At 35.9% G+C, this 19,111-nt stretch overlaps 1 protein-coding gene across 1 annotated transcript in view; it reads right to left on the reverse strand.

Annotated features, from left to right (window-relative positions):
• Window positions 1-19,111, reverse strand: part of MALRD1 (MAM and LDL receptor class A domain containing 1) — a 246,786-nt gene that overhangs the window by 58,602 nt on the left and 169,073 nt on the right. The window contains exons 31-32 of the mRNA XM_027658671.1: window positions 18,572-18,729; window positions 10,309-10,510 (exon numbers count right to left, since the gene is read on the reverse strand). Coding sequence (XP_027514472.1) covers window positions 10,309-10,510; window positions 18,572-18,729 — 360 coding nt within the window. The remainder of the gene's footprint in view (window positions 1-10,308; window positions 10,511-18,571; window positions 18,730-19,111) is intronic.

Consider the following 19,111-nt stretch of genomic DNA (forward strand, 5'->3'; position numbering starts at 1 on the left):
AAGGTCTAGCCCAAACCACCACACATCAGATCAAACAAGTTCCTTTACATACATTTTTACTGCAGTGTGCTAACCATCAAAACATGTTTACAGTAAATAGAGCTTGTGAGCTGATGATTTAGAAGAAAGGAGCCTTTACAATATGAAAAGTATTAAGTCAATGAGTGCTCATTGTCAAGGACATAATTACATGTTTGTGGGATAGGGATTTGTAGAAGGCTTACTGTTGTTTGATGAACATTATCTGTACACACATGCTTTTTTGTTGTATTATGGCTTTGTCATCCATAGAGTGTAATGATCCTCTTTCCTGACTATAGAGCAAACTCCACAGGTCAGCACTGCAAATATTTCATTCATGAATCACAGGGATTCAGTCAGAGGAAACCACAGTACTGCTATTACCCAAAGGTTAATATAACATAAGCATTTATATTACACAGTCATTAGCACAGCAAGAAACACACAAACATGTTAATTTGAATGAAGCAACACCTCCAGGCTATATTCCTCTTTTCTGCCTGTCTTCTTCAAATACCGAGATCTTTGGTGCAGAGTAGGTCTCCGTTTATATTTATATATCACCTGTAACAGGGAATTTAGTGAAGACTAGTGGACATTGGCACTAGAGTCAACACCAGGAAGCATGGAATAAAGTTACCACATATGCTATTAGGCAGCATTTGCTCAGTTGTGTCAGAGCTCACTCTAAAGCCCGTTTGAGTAAACGGGACAACTTATATTGATTTTAATGGGCCTTGCATCAGACACTTGAAAACTAACAACCTGTATATTTGCATAAGTAATTTGCCTAGTTAACTAATAAAAATGGTGGACCTATTAACTGTAGCTAAAAGAGGCCAAAAATAACCTCCTCCAATAGTTTAGACAAGAGTATAAATTAATTACAGGCCCAATCCAGTGCATTCATTAAGTTGAAATAGGTGTCAGTCCTCACTTTTGCTTCAATAAACACTGGATCAGGTCATGAAATCAGCCCTTTCAAGGTGGCTGCAAGGAAACAACCTTGTTAAAAAAATTAATCAGACTAAAGTTCCTCAGATACTTTAACAATCTGTCCATGAAATTTTATCAGTTTCAATAAAGCTTCTACTAGGAAATAAAATGTTAATTTCCAAGCTTGTAAAAAAGACAAAAAAAGGGGGAAATTGAATCTGACCAATTGAGTCTTTAAGTCTCTCCCCTTCATGACAAGACAGAGGTACATGGCAGGGTGCTGAAAAGGGTCCCAGAGACCCTGTTACAAAGCTGGAATTAACAAAAGCAGAACTTGGCCCAGTGACTTTAGAGTTTTATATGTCTTGTGCAGAATTTATTTTAAATGATTACGTGTTACTAACATACAAACATATTGGAAAACAGGCAGGTTTACTGCCAGTAAAATCAAGCTATTATTTAGTTTTCACTCAGAGAACTAGTGCTTGTGGCTGGAACACAGTGACTACCTGTGACAGTAATATGGCAATATTTACCATATTTCTGCTAAGAAAAGTACAGGAATTGCTAGCTATGCCTGCTATTGTGATGGATTTATTTGCTTGTTTATTTATTAGGAGCAATGATGAATTGGAGAGGCTCTGAAGCTTTAGTTTTCAAAGAAAATGAAGTGGGCTGAACTATAGGACAGGTTTCAATGGAGGAAAGAACAGTTTCTTGGAATCAACACATTTTCATAAGTGGGGTGAGAACATAACACTATCTTTTATTTCTCAGCTTCTGCATAAAGGTACAAATTTATCGTTACCAGTTGAGAAGAGCCCTGAAGAAAAGATTGATATAATTTCTGAGATAAATCTGGCTTGTGATTTACACTTATTGAGGAGAAGGGTAAGTTTTACATAATGAAGAACCTGAGAATTTTCTTTTCTGTAAGACAGTATCATGAAATCATTTCATTCCAAAAATTATTTCTCTCCATCCCTCCAAGGAAATATGCTGATTTTTATGAACGAACTTAACAAGGCAAAATGTCATCTCTGTGATTTGAGGGTTTTTTTGGTGTAAACAAATGGGGTTTGGAGGTTCAATATTAATGAAACTATTTTAATACACTATTAATAAATCCAAAGATTTTTAATTTCCCAAAAGACACCTAGCTTGATTTAGAAGATTTCAGTATACTGTACAAGTTATAAGAATTTCAAGAGAAACTGAAGAATTTGGACAAAGATAATATATTTATTGATTTAAATTTACACAATACATTCAGGACTTGCCAATAATTATGCTAGTTTATACAGTGTGATTATCTTATCCTAAAATTGTTCTCAGTTCCTTTTCTAAAAAATCCACAAAAATTTTTGTTTTGGTGCCAGATAGGTCTGTGCACTGGAAGATACTAGAACAGGTTGAAGAAGCTCTCTAAGGTACTATGTCCTAAATCATAATTTTTACTCTAAAAATGCAGAAATACCCTATCTCTGCCAAGCAAAGAGTATATAAAGCATATACTGATTGGTTTCAGGGAAAAACTAATTAAGTAAAGAAACTGTTTACAAATTTCCCTGGTATCTCCAGTCCTCTGTTAGTACTAATCTTTCCTCTTACCCTCCTTTGTTTTTATAGGTAGCCTCCCTCAACAGCTCCCCCTGATTCATTTCTTGCCCTTGAGGAAAGAAAGTTTATTCTTTTTATATCCCTGAGAAAAAAATAACCTGATAAAGATTTCTGCTTCACTGCAAGCATGAGCAGACAAGCTATCAGTGACTCCCTTGGCTCTGCAACTTGAAGAAATCAGAAGTTACGTCTCCTCTACAGAGTTTTTCCCCATGATCTAACACTACAGTATCAGCAACTCGGGCAGTTAACTCTTCCAGTATTTCCTACACCCAGGCTCTGGGAATTTCACAGGATCATTGACTCTAAGGTTTTCTCAGATGAGTCCTGTTCTGCTGCAGAATTTTCTCAATGTTGCCTCACGCACACACACGCACACACAGGGATACAGACACACACAGGGACACCCCTCAGCAACATTCTCTCTGTGCCACTGGGCTATTTTTTTTGCACAAACTTCACACAAACACCTACTCTACTTTTTGGGTTGTCTCTTAATTAGATACAAGTTTCATTTATGCTTTTCTAGTAGTAAAAAGGGATCTACTCAAACTACTGGAGAGCATATAAAATCATCTAAAAATGGATGGCTTTAGGCTATTTCATTATTTGATTAGTTTGCCCATAATGCTTATTGTTGGTCTGCCAGTTTAGGGTCTGTATAGCAGAAACATTTTGGTCAATTCATATTTCGCTTCTTGTTCAATTCAGAATTCTTAATTTTGATAACCCTGAAAACAAAAATGGTTTGGACATTTCCAAACTAACACTCAAAACTACAGAGGTTATTTTATTTCATTTTCTTTTTAGTTGGCAGGTAGATAGCATTATGCAATAAGAAGTAGTTATGCAGATAGTTATCAAATACTTTTGAAATATTTGGACACTTTAGCTATATGCTGTTTAGAAACATTTCATAAAGGTAAATAATTTCACATTTAGAGGAGTGACCCTGAGATTAGCTCAGTTGATGCCAAGGACACCAAGGTCATGTCTTTGATCCCCGTATGGGCCGTTCACTTAAGAGTTGGACTTGATGATCTTTGTAGGTCCCTTCCAGCTCAGAATATTCTGTGACTGTGGTATCTGAATAGTGTGCACAGAGAAAACAAAACATTCAATTATCTCTCATCTCTGTATTGGAAAAAGCAAAAGAGAGCTGTGAGTAAAGAGTATTCAATAATGTGGTTAAAGATTGTCATTATGTATAAACACACAGATCCTGTTGCAAAGAAAATGGAAGACTGTGGCAGGAAGAACAGGGAAGGTTTATAAACAATCAGGATTCAAAGAGTGTGTTTCATGAAGCAGAGATAAAATATGGGGAAAAAGTCCTCAATATGTGGTTGAGCACTGGAACAGGCTCCCCAGGGAAGTGGTCAAAGCACCAAGCCTGACAGAGTTCAAGAAGAGTTTGGACTGTGCTTTCAGGCACATGGTGCGATTCTTGGGGATGGTCCTGTGCAGGGCTAAGAGTTGGACTGATGATTTTTGTGGGTCCCTTCCAACTCATTATATTCTCTGATTCTATGAATATATTCTATGAGAAACAAAGAAATAATAACTAGCCAAGATGTTATGACAGTATTTCCAAGCATATGTACCTTTGCTCTGTGGTTTCTTATCTGAAATCAAAAGGGGAGTTACTCCCTTTTTTTGAAAATTAGATACCTTCAAGACACCACATATGATCTAAAATTATAGTGGTTCAGACTAATATTGATTTTTAAAACCTTAACCAGCCACATAGATTTTTATTTTTTCACTCTTTCTTTCTTTCTTTCTTTCTGCTATCTAGCTGTATGGAAATAGTCTTTATAGTCACTATGCCTTTATACTGTTATTAAATGAAGAAATATTGGAATCTATCTTCATTCTGCTGTGTTTGAGTTATAAAAACTCATAAGCAGTTTGAAATAAATGACAGTGATAAAGTTCAAATCCTTCCACCTTGAACAAAGACTATGGCCTTATAACTTTGGCCTTTGGGGACACCTTCCTTCTCACCTTGGTGCCTGAACTTGCACTTATCATAACTTTTTGGTATGATATACCATATATTCTGCTCTTGGTTGGAGGTCAATACAAATTATTTAACTCTGAAGGAACTTCAGGATTGGTCTGTCAGGTATGCATCTACTGTGAGATCTGAAACTGTGTTATGGAGAAGTCTTAAAGAAATCCTACCCACCAAGGTTTAAATAAAAGTTTCATACATTTCAAGACCTGAATGAGAAAGCACTGAATGGCTTTTATATTCATGAATATAAGCCTAGATTCATACAAGCAGCAGCATATAATTAAATTTCTGAATATTAAAAATTTCCCTGGTGTTAAAAGGAGAACAGACAAGTTCAAAGGGAAAAAAAAAACAACGGAGGATCATTATTATGAGACTATGTATGGTTCAGGAAGGTTGAATTACAAATGGCTGGCAACGGGGAATGCACTGGAGAAAAACTAAATATAGTTCCCTTTTTCTTATACTCTTTCCCAGGCAGGTTGGAGACAGGTTATATTTCTAGATGTACTTTTTCCTTGCTTACTATGGCTGCCCAGAAGTTCTCAGTGTGTTTATCCTAAATTTTGATCAAAATATTATTCCCTTTGTCACACAGTTCTTTGCAATATCACCCCTTCTAGAAAGTTAGAAAAGGTGATCTATAGGGACTGATGTAGCCATGTCTCATGAGTGTCTTATGATGGCTCAAAGAAACTGAAGATTCAGTCTCTGGAGGGTATTAGGTTTTATGGTACTGGGAAGCCTTAGCACAAATTTTTTCAAAAGACCTTTATAGGTGACTTGGACTTCAATGTAAAGCCAAAACCAGCCTTGTAATTCGCAGATTCTGATTTGTTTCTTCTATTTGTTTCTTCACAATGAGTGAAAGCTTGCTTATAATAATAAGAATTATTTGAAACCTTTACAGAAGGTTTAGTTTGTGCTACAGAGCAATGGGGAGACTTAGAAGAGTTATGGCATGTCAAACCAACTTTTCACCTAAGTGGAAACTGTCAAAACCCACCAAATACTTTACTGCATTTCTGCACCTAAAAGGAAAATCTGGCTCTTTTGTTGATAACCTATGTGATGAAGTCAAGAACTATAACAATATCAGAAAAAAACTCAACCCACAGCAGTCTGGAAAATAGCAGTTTTTGTATTCATGCTTCCATCAGGATCAGATGACAGTGTTAGAGAGAACATGTCCTGTCTGTGCTGAGTGTTTTGCATTATTTGAGTTGCCTTTTTATCTCCAGTGTATCCTTATATAATGATTTTTTCTACTGCAGCCAAATCTTCCAGATGAGAAGAAAGCTGCAGTAGGGTGTGGGGGAAAATTTGTAACAGGGACAGTCCTTTCTCATGTGTTAAGTTTACAGGCTAAAAAGACATTTAAAAAAAAAATGTTTTGTAAAGAAAGGAAATTATAAAAGTACAGAAATAGAAGTAGTTTGAAAATAAAATAAAGAAAGATGATGAAAAGTAGTTCATCAGAAGAAAACAGAAAGAAACAGAAGAAAAGGAAAATACTTCAGATAGCATTAAGCAGCTGCAGGAAGTAAACTATGAAGGCAAACAGACTAAAGACAGAAATTAAAAAAAAGAGATACTAATTAGGAAAGATGGAGTTAAAGAATAGACACAGAGGCACATCCAGATTTATTTCATTCATATTAATTACTTCACTAAGCAATACTAATACTGAGCTGGTGATAAGCATGACTGATGGTGTAAAAACAAATATGGCTTTCTCACTCTAGAGCCTCAGGCACTGCATGATATTTGCACTCCTGTTTATACTAAAGATTCATCCCAAATATTCATTTAAAAGTGTCAGCACTATTTTTTCGAATAATCCAAAACATTAAGGCAATTACTTAAAGCAGTACAATTTGAGTTCACAAAGAGCTGCTGCTAAATAGGGCCTAGTGGGTGACTTCACTGCATGAAAGAGCTGGAGCAGTGTTCAGTGCTGACTTTGTACTGAGATTTACCTTTCAGTAGCAGACCTACACAAGCACAAATATTTTGCTTGGGTGATCTCTGGAAGATATCACAAAATATATTTACTATTTATTTGTTTCTTGAGAATACTGTTCCAATACATAGAAGTGCTATTTAGGTAGTATGTTACTATTTAAATTACACAGAATTTGTCCATCCTGTTTATTTTTCCAGTAATGAGTGAATGACAAAACATAGTATTCTGATTTTCATAAGCAGAATAAAGTTTGGATATTAGGCATTTTTGTACTAGTGTTAGGATTTAAATTAGGTATATCCGTAATTTTTAGAATTTCTGTGATGCCTCCTGTTTCAGCTGAACTAGAAATACTTCAAGAAAGCTATTAATGAATACAAAATCTGATCCAATACTTTGGAATTTTTGATCCATCTGAAATCAGAAATTGACTTTTTTAACTTTCATTTTCAGAAATTGCGACATTAAATAAAAATCAAAGGTGTTTGTTTTTTTTTTTTTTTTTTTTTTTTTTTTTTTAATTAAGCAATTACTTAAAAGTTTAATGAAAATTACTAGAACTGAGTAACAACTCAATTTCTTGGTTCCTAGGATACACTACTTCCTGTACAATAAGATCACACAATTTTATCAGCAGAAAGTCATGGCCCTTGAAAAGTGATAAGAGAACATCTCATTTAGAAGATAACTCTGAACTTAGCTAGATCCCTTGCCACTGAGGGCTGGCGCTGCAGCTTCCTCTGCATCTACATCAGCTAGAAGCTACTTCTGCAGTAGGCCTAGCTTGACTTAGCCCTAGCCTGACCACAGTTTATTTAAATGTTCAGAAGTATTCTTGGATATCTAGAAACTTTCATGGCTAATGAGGGCTGACTACTTAAAAACATAAAACCCACAGCTGAATTAGAGCTGCTGGTAATGGTTTATTACTTGGAGCTCCCAACCAGCTAAATTGCAATTGCTTCTATTTAGAACATGTTGCCTCAGGAAGCCCAAAGTAATTAAAGAAAAGCTGAGAAATAGTAATACAGAGAGAGACAAGAAATATCTGCAGTAGCAAAGCTACCTTCTGAAAGAACGGATGTTACACAAAACCTGTACCGCAGGTAATACACTTTTCTTTGAGCTAGGTCTTTGAATAAACAAACATAATGAGCAAAAACCAAAGCAGGACGGACAATGGATTAGGTAAACTTTCCCACAGGTTCTGTTACAGAAAAATATTCCTGCTGAAATATCTACAGGACAGTGCTTTTATACCACTTGAGGGTAATATCTTCAAATTTTACCATTGTTTCTGCCGATCTGGGGTCCGGTAGCGTGGCAGCAGCGTTTGGGTGATTATGCTATCTCAAGGAAAGCATTAAGATTTTCTTTGGCTAGTTCTTTATTGAGTGTGTATACCTGTTTCTGGTTTTGTTTTTTTGTTTAGTCCCTTTTCCCTTTCCCTTTTCTGTTTTCAGGTATTGGGTTTTTTCTCTTATGTGTATATAGCTTTTGTAATTGTATATAAATGTAATATGTGTATATATATATATATTGCTTTAGCTCTCTCTTATTTCGGTTCTCTTGGTTTTTTTCTTTTCCCTTAGTTTTGGCAGGGGGGAGCTCTTGCAGTGGGGGTTTGGAGACTTGGCAGGGAGCCAGCTCTAAAACACCACAACCATCTAAATTTTGAAGCAGTTATTCAGCAACAACTATTAGTGAAAAATAGCACCTCCTCCTAAGTAGCTGCTCTTTGTCAGGAACAGTATTAAAAAGTCAGAAATAAGTTCTTCTTCCTAAACTTCTGTGGTTTTTTTTATTACGTGGGTTTTGTGCAGTTCTCTTGCCTCTTCACAAGCACAGATTTGGCCTACCTGGCTAACAAGGATTATTAGCATAGAACTTTTCCAGGGGCAGTACAAACCCAATCTTAAGTAACAGCATCTAGATATAGTTTTTTGCCTGAAGAGGAGATTATGTATCAAGTCAAAACCTCCATGTAGATAGGGCATGAATTTTTGACTTATTCAACAGTATAACTCTAACAAATCTTCTTAAGCCCAAACTTACGATATATTGTATTTGTAAGACAGAGAGAGTGTGATACAAGTGAGATACTTCGAAGTATTCTACAACTGGAAAATCTCTAGAGGAAAATAAGGTGATTAGAAAATATTGCTTCATTAAAATTACCTTATTTGTGTAGTTATGATTATTTCAGAATTCCTTAATATACACTTTCCATGGAACACCTTTTTCCTTTCTCTGAATTCAGGCTTGTTCATAATAAATTACCAAAGTGTAAGTTCCACAAAATTAGAAAACTGAGTTGTATAAATTGTTGAAATACAGAACTAGGTCTTCCAGTTAATTACAGGTACTTAAAATATATAATTTGAACATTTCCCTATTATGCTATATTATGCATGAAACTGCTTATGTAATTCTTAAGACATGGTTAACAAAGGTGATTTACATAATAAGGGTAGAACAAATGCCTGTTTATGTACATAGTCTGCAGCTCACTGAATAACATTCCAAAATATTATTTGCCTGAGCCTATTCTGACAAAATAAACAAACCTTTTGTTGAGCTTAAGACTGAGCAAATGCCACCTGTGTGAACATATTCTTTCACTTTAAGCTTTAATCAGCATGTGGTTAATTCTTCAAGGAGGTGCTTACCACAATAAAAGTAATAAAGAAAATTGTCTTGAACAGTACAACAGCTAGTTCATACACAGGCTATCCTGTTCAAACAAGAGTTGTTTAATAGGAAGAAAAGTATCCAAGATTTTTATAATCTCAATACTGACAGTTATTTGACCATAATAATTCCTATTTGTTCTTTGTGAATGAAGTTCTGCACAAGAAGTTTTCTGTTTCTTTGGTTTTCTTCCTCCTTTGACTTTTCAAAATAAGGAATGGTTAGTATTTCTATTAGAATCTGTATTTGCAAATACACTGCTCTTTTTCTGGTACTGTATTGTGCTATATTTTGTTTGCAGAATAAAGCACTGCCTTCCACACAGAATAAACAGGACATTATCAAACATTAGAATTTCTTTCTACACAGATCAAGTCACTTAAATTGTCTGGCAGAAATGAGATTGTAAACTCTCAAGAGCCTGGCAGTGAGGCAAATACACGACACTGCTGAGATATTTTATGAAGAAAATGAAGATAAAAGAACTAACATATTTTAAAAAAATTGTGAACCACTTTGATATTCATCCATCCCAAAATAAAACCTTCACTAACTTTTGCATATGAGAGAAAACCAATGTATTTGAATGATAGTAGATCCTTCTCAACTATGGTTCATAATAGCACTAAGAGGCCCTAAATGGAAGTATAATACAAAACTGTCGTCCACAAACCCTGAGAAAATAACTTTATTCAGACACTGTGCTCAGACAACAAATAAAAGGGAGCCCCTCTGATAGGTTTAATGGCTTTCCTTTAGGGAAAAAATGAAAAAAATTGCCATGAGGGTCATACATGATAAATTTGATCTTTCCGTTTCACATTTTTCTTTCCTTTGAAAAACACATAGTTCTTTGCATGATTATGCTGCACCCATTTCTTTTCTACTGTTTTTTTTTTTTAATTAAGTAAAAAGTACAACTATTGTAATAATTTCAAAAGGAAAATATTTCAGTTTTTGTAACTGTGATACACATTGAAATATGAAATGCCACAATTTTCCTTTCCCTCTGAAAAGAAAAACATGTATTTGATATATTTGTGTAATAGCATACCTCCATCAATGCATTCTGGGGTGAAAGAAATATCATCTAGAGCAAATTCTGTGGGTTCACTCCACCCCACTTCAGCTTCAAAGGCAACTCTGAAAGGGCTGTTACTGGAGAGGACTACACTTGCATACATCCATTTGTTTTCTTCATTTCTACTAGAAGACCACATAAGAATATCCATTCCATGTTCTTCAACTGTATATACCTGTTGATGACAAAAGCCAAGAGATGTAACTGAATCAGCATTAAGCAACAGGAAAGCGGGGAGCTAGAGGAACACAGCCCAGCAGTGCAGCTCCTGCCTGGGTAATACTTAGATATGGTTAAAATCCACATCCTATTGGTGATGACCAGATGTTACCGAATACTTTTGCCAATGTTAGTTCAGCTTCAGATAAAAAGCTGCTAAGAAAAGAAAATCAAAAGAACTGTTAATACAATCACGAATATGAAAACCTACAGACAATCTCAGCCTGATGTATAGAAGTTAATGAGTAAAGACTTAACCCCAAATTAATCTAAAAATTGAAGAAAAGACTGAAAAGGTTCTTGAGCTATCCTTTCATCTCTAAAAGGTGACCTCCTTATAGTTGATAGATGGAATGAAGATTTTAGAGATAAAAATAAAAGGCTTAGCAACTGGGGATTGAAGGCTGTTATCTGGTACAAGCAATTTTGATAAAATGTTTCAGACAGTCACTGAAAATTATTGCAAGCATATTTAGCAAATCCATGAATAAAAATAAATAACATAATTAAATAGTGAAAACAGTAAGACACAGAATGAAGTCACAATTATCCAAGAACTGATGAATTTATGTCAAGCACATGAAACTGAAGAATACAGAGGTAATTGCTCTTCTCACTCAAGTATTCAAAATCCTTATACAATCTAAACCAGGTCAAAAATAATGAAAAAGAACTGGAGTAAAGAAAATAGGCATACTCTAACCATTCCAGATGATAACTATTGCTTTAAGAGCCTGAATATTTTAATCATTATCCTCTCCTCATCACTTTCAACAACACGTTTCTCTTAAGTCTTTAAACTAATTTTCCAGTGACCCATAGATTCATGATGCCAACTGAATGTCCCAGTGTAGTAGGGGGAAACGGTTTTCCCCCTGCAGTTATAAAATGGTAAAACCCCAGGGGGTGGTAACCCTTGAAGTTTTGAAGTTTTACTCAATGAATGCTTCTGCAAAATATAAACATATCACAACCAGAACTGAAGAGAAAGTTGTTGGTAGTTGTGGTAGAAGAAGGTAGCCATGTTCTGAGGCCACGAGGAAGAAGGGGTAAGAGCCCCTCTGGGGGACCACGGCCCCCAACCCCCGGCTGGGGTCATAGAAACTCAGAAACAGTGTTAAACTGAACTGAGCTCTGTGACTGAGAGGCTAGAAGTTGTTTTTTTCGTCCACCATGAGCAGCAGAAGCGGCGGCAGTGTCCAGAGATTGTGGCTAAGAGCCAAGGCATAACTGGAGGAACAGTATACAGCATGCAGCCAAGTGACTCAGAGGCACTCGAGCTGAGATAGAGAGCCAGCAGCAGAGAGACAGAGTTGGGGTAAGAACTGAACTAAAAGACCCCAGGCTCCTTTGAGACCCCTCCTGGAAAGGAGGAAGAAGATGGACTCTTACTTGAAAGAGCCTTGGAGTGCTACAGCACTTGTAGAAAGGAGCTAGAGAGCTCCAGGAGGAATGTGGAGAGGGTGACCTTGGCTTCCCCCCCCTCGCCACTGCTGCCAAGGTGGCAGCCTGAGGCAGAGCACAGGAGCTCTGCAAAGGGGAATTTGAATCCTCTGAAGATAAGGACTGTCGCGAAGACCCCTGAGCTTTGTGATATGACGTGGTGATAGTGCCCCTTTGTCCCGGGAAACGAAGCCCACAGAAGACCCCTTGCTTGGAAGACGAGTGGCCGAGGGGCTTGGATATCCCCTCGTGTGTACTGGCAGAAAACCAGTTATCAGCTGCTGCATGAGAAGAGGATGGATGACTGCTGCCCTAGAGAAACTGTTGCTCTGAGAGTGGAAAGGATCTTTCCTTCTTCCCTCCTGGACTTTTATTTGGAGGGGAGAAGAGATTTGATCCATTGTAAATACTTATGTCATGGTAGAGATAATTAAGATTGTATATAATGTATTGTAGTATTTATTTGTACAGTCATTGTAATATATTCCCTTTCCCCATTCTGAGTCTTGTGTGATTGTCTGGAAAACACATCTTACACTAGGTTGAGATGTGGGAGGGGGCTTGGACTAGGGAATTGGATTTTGGGGATCTCAAACCATGACATTCAGTTCAATGATGGAACAGAAAACCTGAGTCTCAAGAAAGTTATAAACAAACCTGTACTAATGATCTGTATAACTAAATAACCTTGATTCTCCCAGTCAACCCAGTAGGACAAATAAGCTAAAAACCTAAATACCACCATGAACCACATACTTTGTAGAACTTGGTGTATTGATTAAAATATCTCTGATGTCTGATGCTCTTGAAAGTTATTTCATTTTTAGAGCAGGTGAGCGTCAAGAATACTGATACACAATAATCCAAGTCAGGATCTAATTTAGTCAAGCCTGATATTTGGTTAAAGGACTGCGTAACAGCAATATCTTGTACTCTCTCCCTAAAAGCATGCATATTGCAGGGCTAAAAGGACAAGTGTTAAGAAGAAATAGCTGATTCAACCCATATAATAAAATTAAGAACTATTTGTAACAGTATTCCAGGCTCTAAGGCCTTAATAAGTTGAAACCCTTGATTAGAATAACTCTACATGTGAGGTTAGGACTAAGTTACAATACCTGTGTATGTCTCTAGAACCATTCACTATTCTACCAATCATGAAAGACAACAATCTTGATGATTTAGAATTTTACAGCACATAACAATGTTAGTGTGGTTTTAGCTATTACTGTATCATTCAGTATTAATTTCTCCTAAAAAATGAGATAATATCACTTTCAATATCTCTCATTGTTAAGTCTCGCAGCTGCACAAATACGTGTTGGGAAAGTGGGAAGAATCAAAAGGATTTGAAGACAATACTGGAATCTCTCTTACAGGACAGTTAAAGATTGTCCTATTATTTAAAACTATATTTTTTTTTCCACTTCTTTTGGTCAGGTTAGTAGGAGAAGTTTATCATACTAAAAATTTCAAGGCACAATACTTGCTTGAACAGTTCTATGTACTGAGGAATTGTGTCATGTCCATACAAAGCCTGGTCTCAGATGGAGCATGGAATCATTCTGTGTTCATACAGATCAATCCCACAGCTCAAACTCAGTACAAACCATAAATCAATCAGGAAACCTGCTGTATGTTTGCTGGCCAATGTGTTTGGAATGGCAGAAAGTCAAACTGGGTTTTAAGTGTGACATTTTCATGACATTAGCTACTGTTCACATAGATGCAAAGTAGTTTTATATCCTTGACTTTCTTTTCCTTGAGATTTAATTTATATTTGTCAAAGAGTAAGGATGTGTAGATATGTAATTATTATAGATTAGGTTATATGTTGTGGTGATTTATGTGGCTCTGTGCTCAGTTAGACTAAAGTTTAAACCTGGTGTATGGTTTCTCATAATAATCACACAGGTAATCTGAGGAAACTGATAGCATTTAGTGGAAATCACTAAACTGGTCCATTGGAAATCTCAGTTGAGCTCCCAGCTCTGCTCCATTTGTCATTCCACTACTGGCCAAAGTACTTCTGAATACTTTTACTTCAGTTCTCCAAGTCTTTATGTATCCATAACTATGCCAGGAATTGATCCGTGTTCTTAAATGTCTTCTAAAAAATTTAGATGAATTTTTCAAAAGAATAATACGTGTTTGAAAATGCATGGTAAATCCAATGGAATTAAAGGAGAGTTCAGAAAAATGGGAAGCCCAAGGACTCTTGGGCTCTGTACCTTTAGCTGGGTATGGATCTTATTCTCTTAGAGATTTTGCTGAGTGAAAGTGAAGAAATAACTGTAAGATATAATACTATATTCTTTCCTTGGACTATCCATGTCACTGAGAGTTTGAAGCATCTTCTAGGTCAGGAAGTACAATAAGTGTATGCAGGATTTTTGCTGGCCTGTGTAAAAATATACAGCACATGAAAGGTAGAGCAAATTCTCACAGATAAGATCTCCCTAAGCCTTGGAAAGGTATAGCTGTGTGGCACTTAATAGCTCCAGAGACTACACTAGCTCCTTGCACAGAGTCCCATGAATTGTGTACAAGCTAGCCTGATAGTGAAAACAATTTCAGATGTGACAGAGAAAAAAGCTAGCAAGACGAATCTCACTCTGTGGTATGTAATGAAAAAAAAACAAAACAACAAAAAACCAACCAAACAAACCACAACAAAACAAGCAATCAAAAAACCCCAACCAAACAAGTTGGAGCAAAGTCCTATTGAACAACTCTGTATCAGTCTGGTAAGACTGTGTTCCAGACTAATACTGATCTAGCTGGTCTGCAGAGAACAACATTCTTCAGAAGATTCCACTACCCTGCCTCAAAATCATGAGTTAGTTCCAATTCTGCAAGGAATGTCCTGTGTGTTAGAAACTTCCGAATCCTTCTTTCAGCTTCTATTTCATTCTGGGAATGGTGAAAGTGCATGTACTTTTGAAGATCATGAAATATAAACTGCTATTTTCTACTTAGTCATCAGCAGCTACAACTCAGGTGGCTATCCTGTACCCCATCCGTATTTTCAAGATAATTATCTTCCTGATCTTGCCTGAATCTAGCAGTTGGCATGCTGGATGGTGCTATGTTCCACCTGAACTGCCTAATAACTGAGAAGCCAATGGAGATCTAAAGGGTGCCTAATAAGAGATGTATTCTCCTGTTGTTTACATCACATAGCCTTTAATTGCCAGCCAAGGAAGAAGGAAAATCTTGAGAAAGACAACCTGTATTTTCACTTCATTAGGCACTAGAGGCTTGAGTCAGCTGAGGAAACTTTCCACTGACTCCAATGAATAATGATGCTATGTTTTCTGCTTTACATCCTTAAAATCATGCACTTGAACTCCTCATGTTCCTTGGCAGTTATCATTGCACATTTTCCTTGGACTGAACCTACACCAGAGACAAACTGAAACAGTTTCTCCATAGTCCAAAAATCAGATTACAGAATTGTATCACATTTCACTCTCACAATAGAGAAGCACTTAAAAAAATTACTTACCTCTTTTCTCTTTATTTCTCTAAATCTTTGTTTAAAGTAACAAAAAATTTCATCTAAACATTAATTTGAAACAATAACAAATTATCTGTCCTATAATAAAATGCATTATACCTCAGTTTTGTTAGTATCAACAAATACCAAAGCAGAAAACTGATATATCAGTTATGCTATCACATAGGGAAGGAATTTGGGTTTTAATTCTCAACTTCCGAAATAAACAGGCAAAAAAAGGATGCTAAAGCATAATAAAAGCTGAATATTTTCAGTCTAACTGACAGATGATCAAAAATTCCCCAGTGGAAACAAAGACGTGAAAAACCCATTCATTACTTGCTGAAACTGCTCTCCTGCATCATTAAATGCAACTAAATTGTCATAATATGCAAAGAGAAATATGAGACTTTTTAAAAAATTTACTTTTGCATCATAATTCAGCCAAATTTGTTTGTACTGAGAGCTATTCTTGTTCAGAGCATATTAATTGATATATTAGACCAGCTATGTATTTAGTGCTGAATAACTTCCATCTCAAATTCTGACACCACAGACTTCTAAGGAAAACTAGTGGTTTTGTACTTAATAATTACTAAGCAATTTCTACTCCTGTTGGCAAATAGTTGACTGAAGTCATGAAGCATTAGTATTCAGATCTCTTTCAAATAGCATCCATTCTATGTTAATTCAAAAGTTACTGTAAACGTTGTGTCCTTTTAAAAAAAAAAAAAAATAATAATAGCCTATGCTTTTGGTTTCTCTATGAAAAAATTACAGAGTTTATGACAATGGAATTGTGCACTTGAAATGTGCACTATGAATACAGAAAAGAAGCACTTCTAGTTCCTTTTTCTTCAGTGACTAGTTGCTTTTTGGGTAAAAATAAGATTAGTCCTATAACTTTACCTTATTTTGTGTAGTTCTACCACATCTACTTCCTATACCAATACAGTCTTCCTTTTATCTTTCTTTTTTATGGGTTCCCTGTATGTCATTTTAATCACACACCTCAGCACGTCCTATCTACACTCCTTTTTTTTTTTAGTTCAGACTTGACCAGAGAGCTGTCTTTTAGATAAGAGCTATAACATCAGCTTTTGTACTGATGTTATTATATTCTAACACATTATTCAGACTTCCTATTACAGTTTGACTTCTTTCACCTCCAGTGCAAACTGAAAAAAAAAATATTTACAGAGCTCTTGCTTTAGAAGTTCTGGGCTGTTGACTTTACTGCTTTTTTTTTGTTTGTTCTTTTTGGACTTTTTTTCTTTTTCACTTGAATGGTAAGGGGTAATTTATATTCTTGATTTAATATCAGCAAGAGTTGATGCTTAAATAGATTATTAGTTTGATAGAAAAGAGCAAAATGTCCATATGGGTAAATTGAGCCTGTGACAGGACAATATTCCTTGCTGAGTGCTTCAGTCTGTTGCGAATACTGTTACATGTTTCTACATAAAGAGTGCATGTTGCAAAACCATAAAGAGGGAACTTTATTCGTGTGTGGAAGTAAGACAATTCTTTGTAGATCTCTTTATGAAATTGAAGGCAATGAGAGTTAATTAAACTAGTCTGTTTAAAATGAAAAAGAAAAAGAAATTAAAAAGCAGACTCTGTGTGACCATCTACCTACTAACTCACACATAAGCCACACACCCCTACTTATTCAGAAACACTAAGTGTTCTGGGAAGCTTGGAAACATTCAGAAGATCCTTCAAAAAGTGTCACTGTCAATGTTGCACACTGTAATGTCCAAGATACTTGAATTTAAACAAGTAGATAATAATAGATAATCTCGTAGTATTTAGCTATCAACAAATTAAAAAAAGCAATTTGTCTGCTTTTTACTGCTGCTTATACTAACTTCATGCAATACAGTGAGTTATTTTTTTTGTTATTTTTAATTGTTTACAGCAATACTCAGAGGATTCATAAACTAGGTACTAGAGATAAAATGGAGATGCAAATCCCATCCAGAAAAAAATACTTAAAAAAAAACCCCAAAGGTTGAAATGAAAGTTAATATTATTCTTTGGCTGGGTATAAGGAGAAGTCTTCTCAAGGTGAGTGGTTGATTAGTGACAGAGGTTGCCCACCGAGTTTGAATAGTCTCCACTTATGTTCATTTTCAAAACTGGGTAAATTTCTGAGCCACCGGGCGTGATCTTGTAGCCGACCCTACTTGGAGCAGAAGGTTGGACTGGAGACCTCCTGAGGCCCTTTCAGCCTAATTGAACTGTAATCCTATGGACTGTGTTATGATTATCTTTTCCAGTGAAGAAAACAGTGGTACTAACTTTCTAACTTAATTTGAGGTCTTAGTCCACAAAGATATTCTTGTTCACTTTTAAAATAGACTATCTTAGTTCAGAAGTTAGCATATGCACATTTTTGTATTCTGTACAAATTAAAAAACTAACATAACCTGTATTTTCAAAATCTAACAAACCCCCACAGATAGGAGTTTTGCTCAGTCCACTTAACAAGGAACTGTGGAATATATTCAGTGAGTCCCATGAAACGAATTTTTTGCCAGGGGTTCACATCACTGCTTGAACTAGAGTACTTAATAACCAGAGGTACCCGTTAAGGATGCTTGGGGAACAGCAAGATGATGTTTACATGGAAGTTTGAGCTATAATTGTTAATACGGTTAAATACCTTATTTACAGTTGTTTTAATAAAACACCCTTTACACATGACTATATTAATATTTTTAAAACTTTTATTTTAAACCACTAAACATTGGAAACCACTTCTATTTTATGTAAATGAGTGAATTGTGCAGAGAGCTGTGCTGATACTGGGCAGGTTTAAGAATGGTAGTCAAATGTGCAGTGTTAATTCTTACATATGTAACAAAAGGACTTCAAGTGGAACTAAAACTAAAGTGGAATTGTCACTTGATCTTGTCAACAAAAATTTTGTATATAGGTGTAACTGCAGTGAAGTTGTGATGAAGTATTGTTAACATGAATTCCTAAGATTTTGCTAATTCTAGACACAAAAATGCGAACAGTACTAAAGTAAATATTATTGTGATGTAGCAGAAGTACTTTTTGTCTTACCTTTAAGACTCCTGTTTGCCTAGAAGCAAACATCCAGAACCAGAACCGAACCCTACAGACCCCAAGACTAGCTGGGAAGAATTTGGTGGTAGTTATCCTTGCTCTGTTTCCTTCCTTCTGGGCAGATGAGTTTACATACAAAAACCTCTGTCCTTTACCTTAATAAAAAGATAAAAAAACATTTGGAGCTTTTCAATACTATTTTATGCTTCATATTATAAGCATTTTTACACACATAGATGCTAACATTTTTTTAATCATTTTTACCACTCACATGTATACCATACCTTGGTTGTATGGAGATCTTCCATGTTAATGCTTTTCATATTCGTAGGATAATAGAAGAGTTTGGGTTGAAAGGACCCTTAAAAATAATCTAGTTCCAATCCTCATGTCATGGTCAAGGATACCACCTACTAGAGCAGGTTGCTCAAAGCCCTGTCCAGCCTGTCCTTGAACACTCCCAGGGATGGGGCATCCACAGCTTCTCTGGGCAACTTTTCCAAGTGCCTCATCACCTTCTGAGTAAAGAATTTCTTC

This window comes from Corapipo altera, unplaced genomic scaffold (genome assembly GCF_003945725.1).
Source record: "Corapipo altera isolate COAL_440 unplaced genomic scaffold, ASM394572v1 63, whole genome shotgun sequence".
Lineage (NCBI taxonomy): Eukaryota > Metazoa > Chordata > Aves > Passeriformes > Pipridae > Corapipo > Corapipo altera.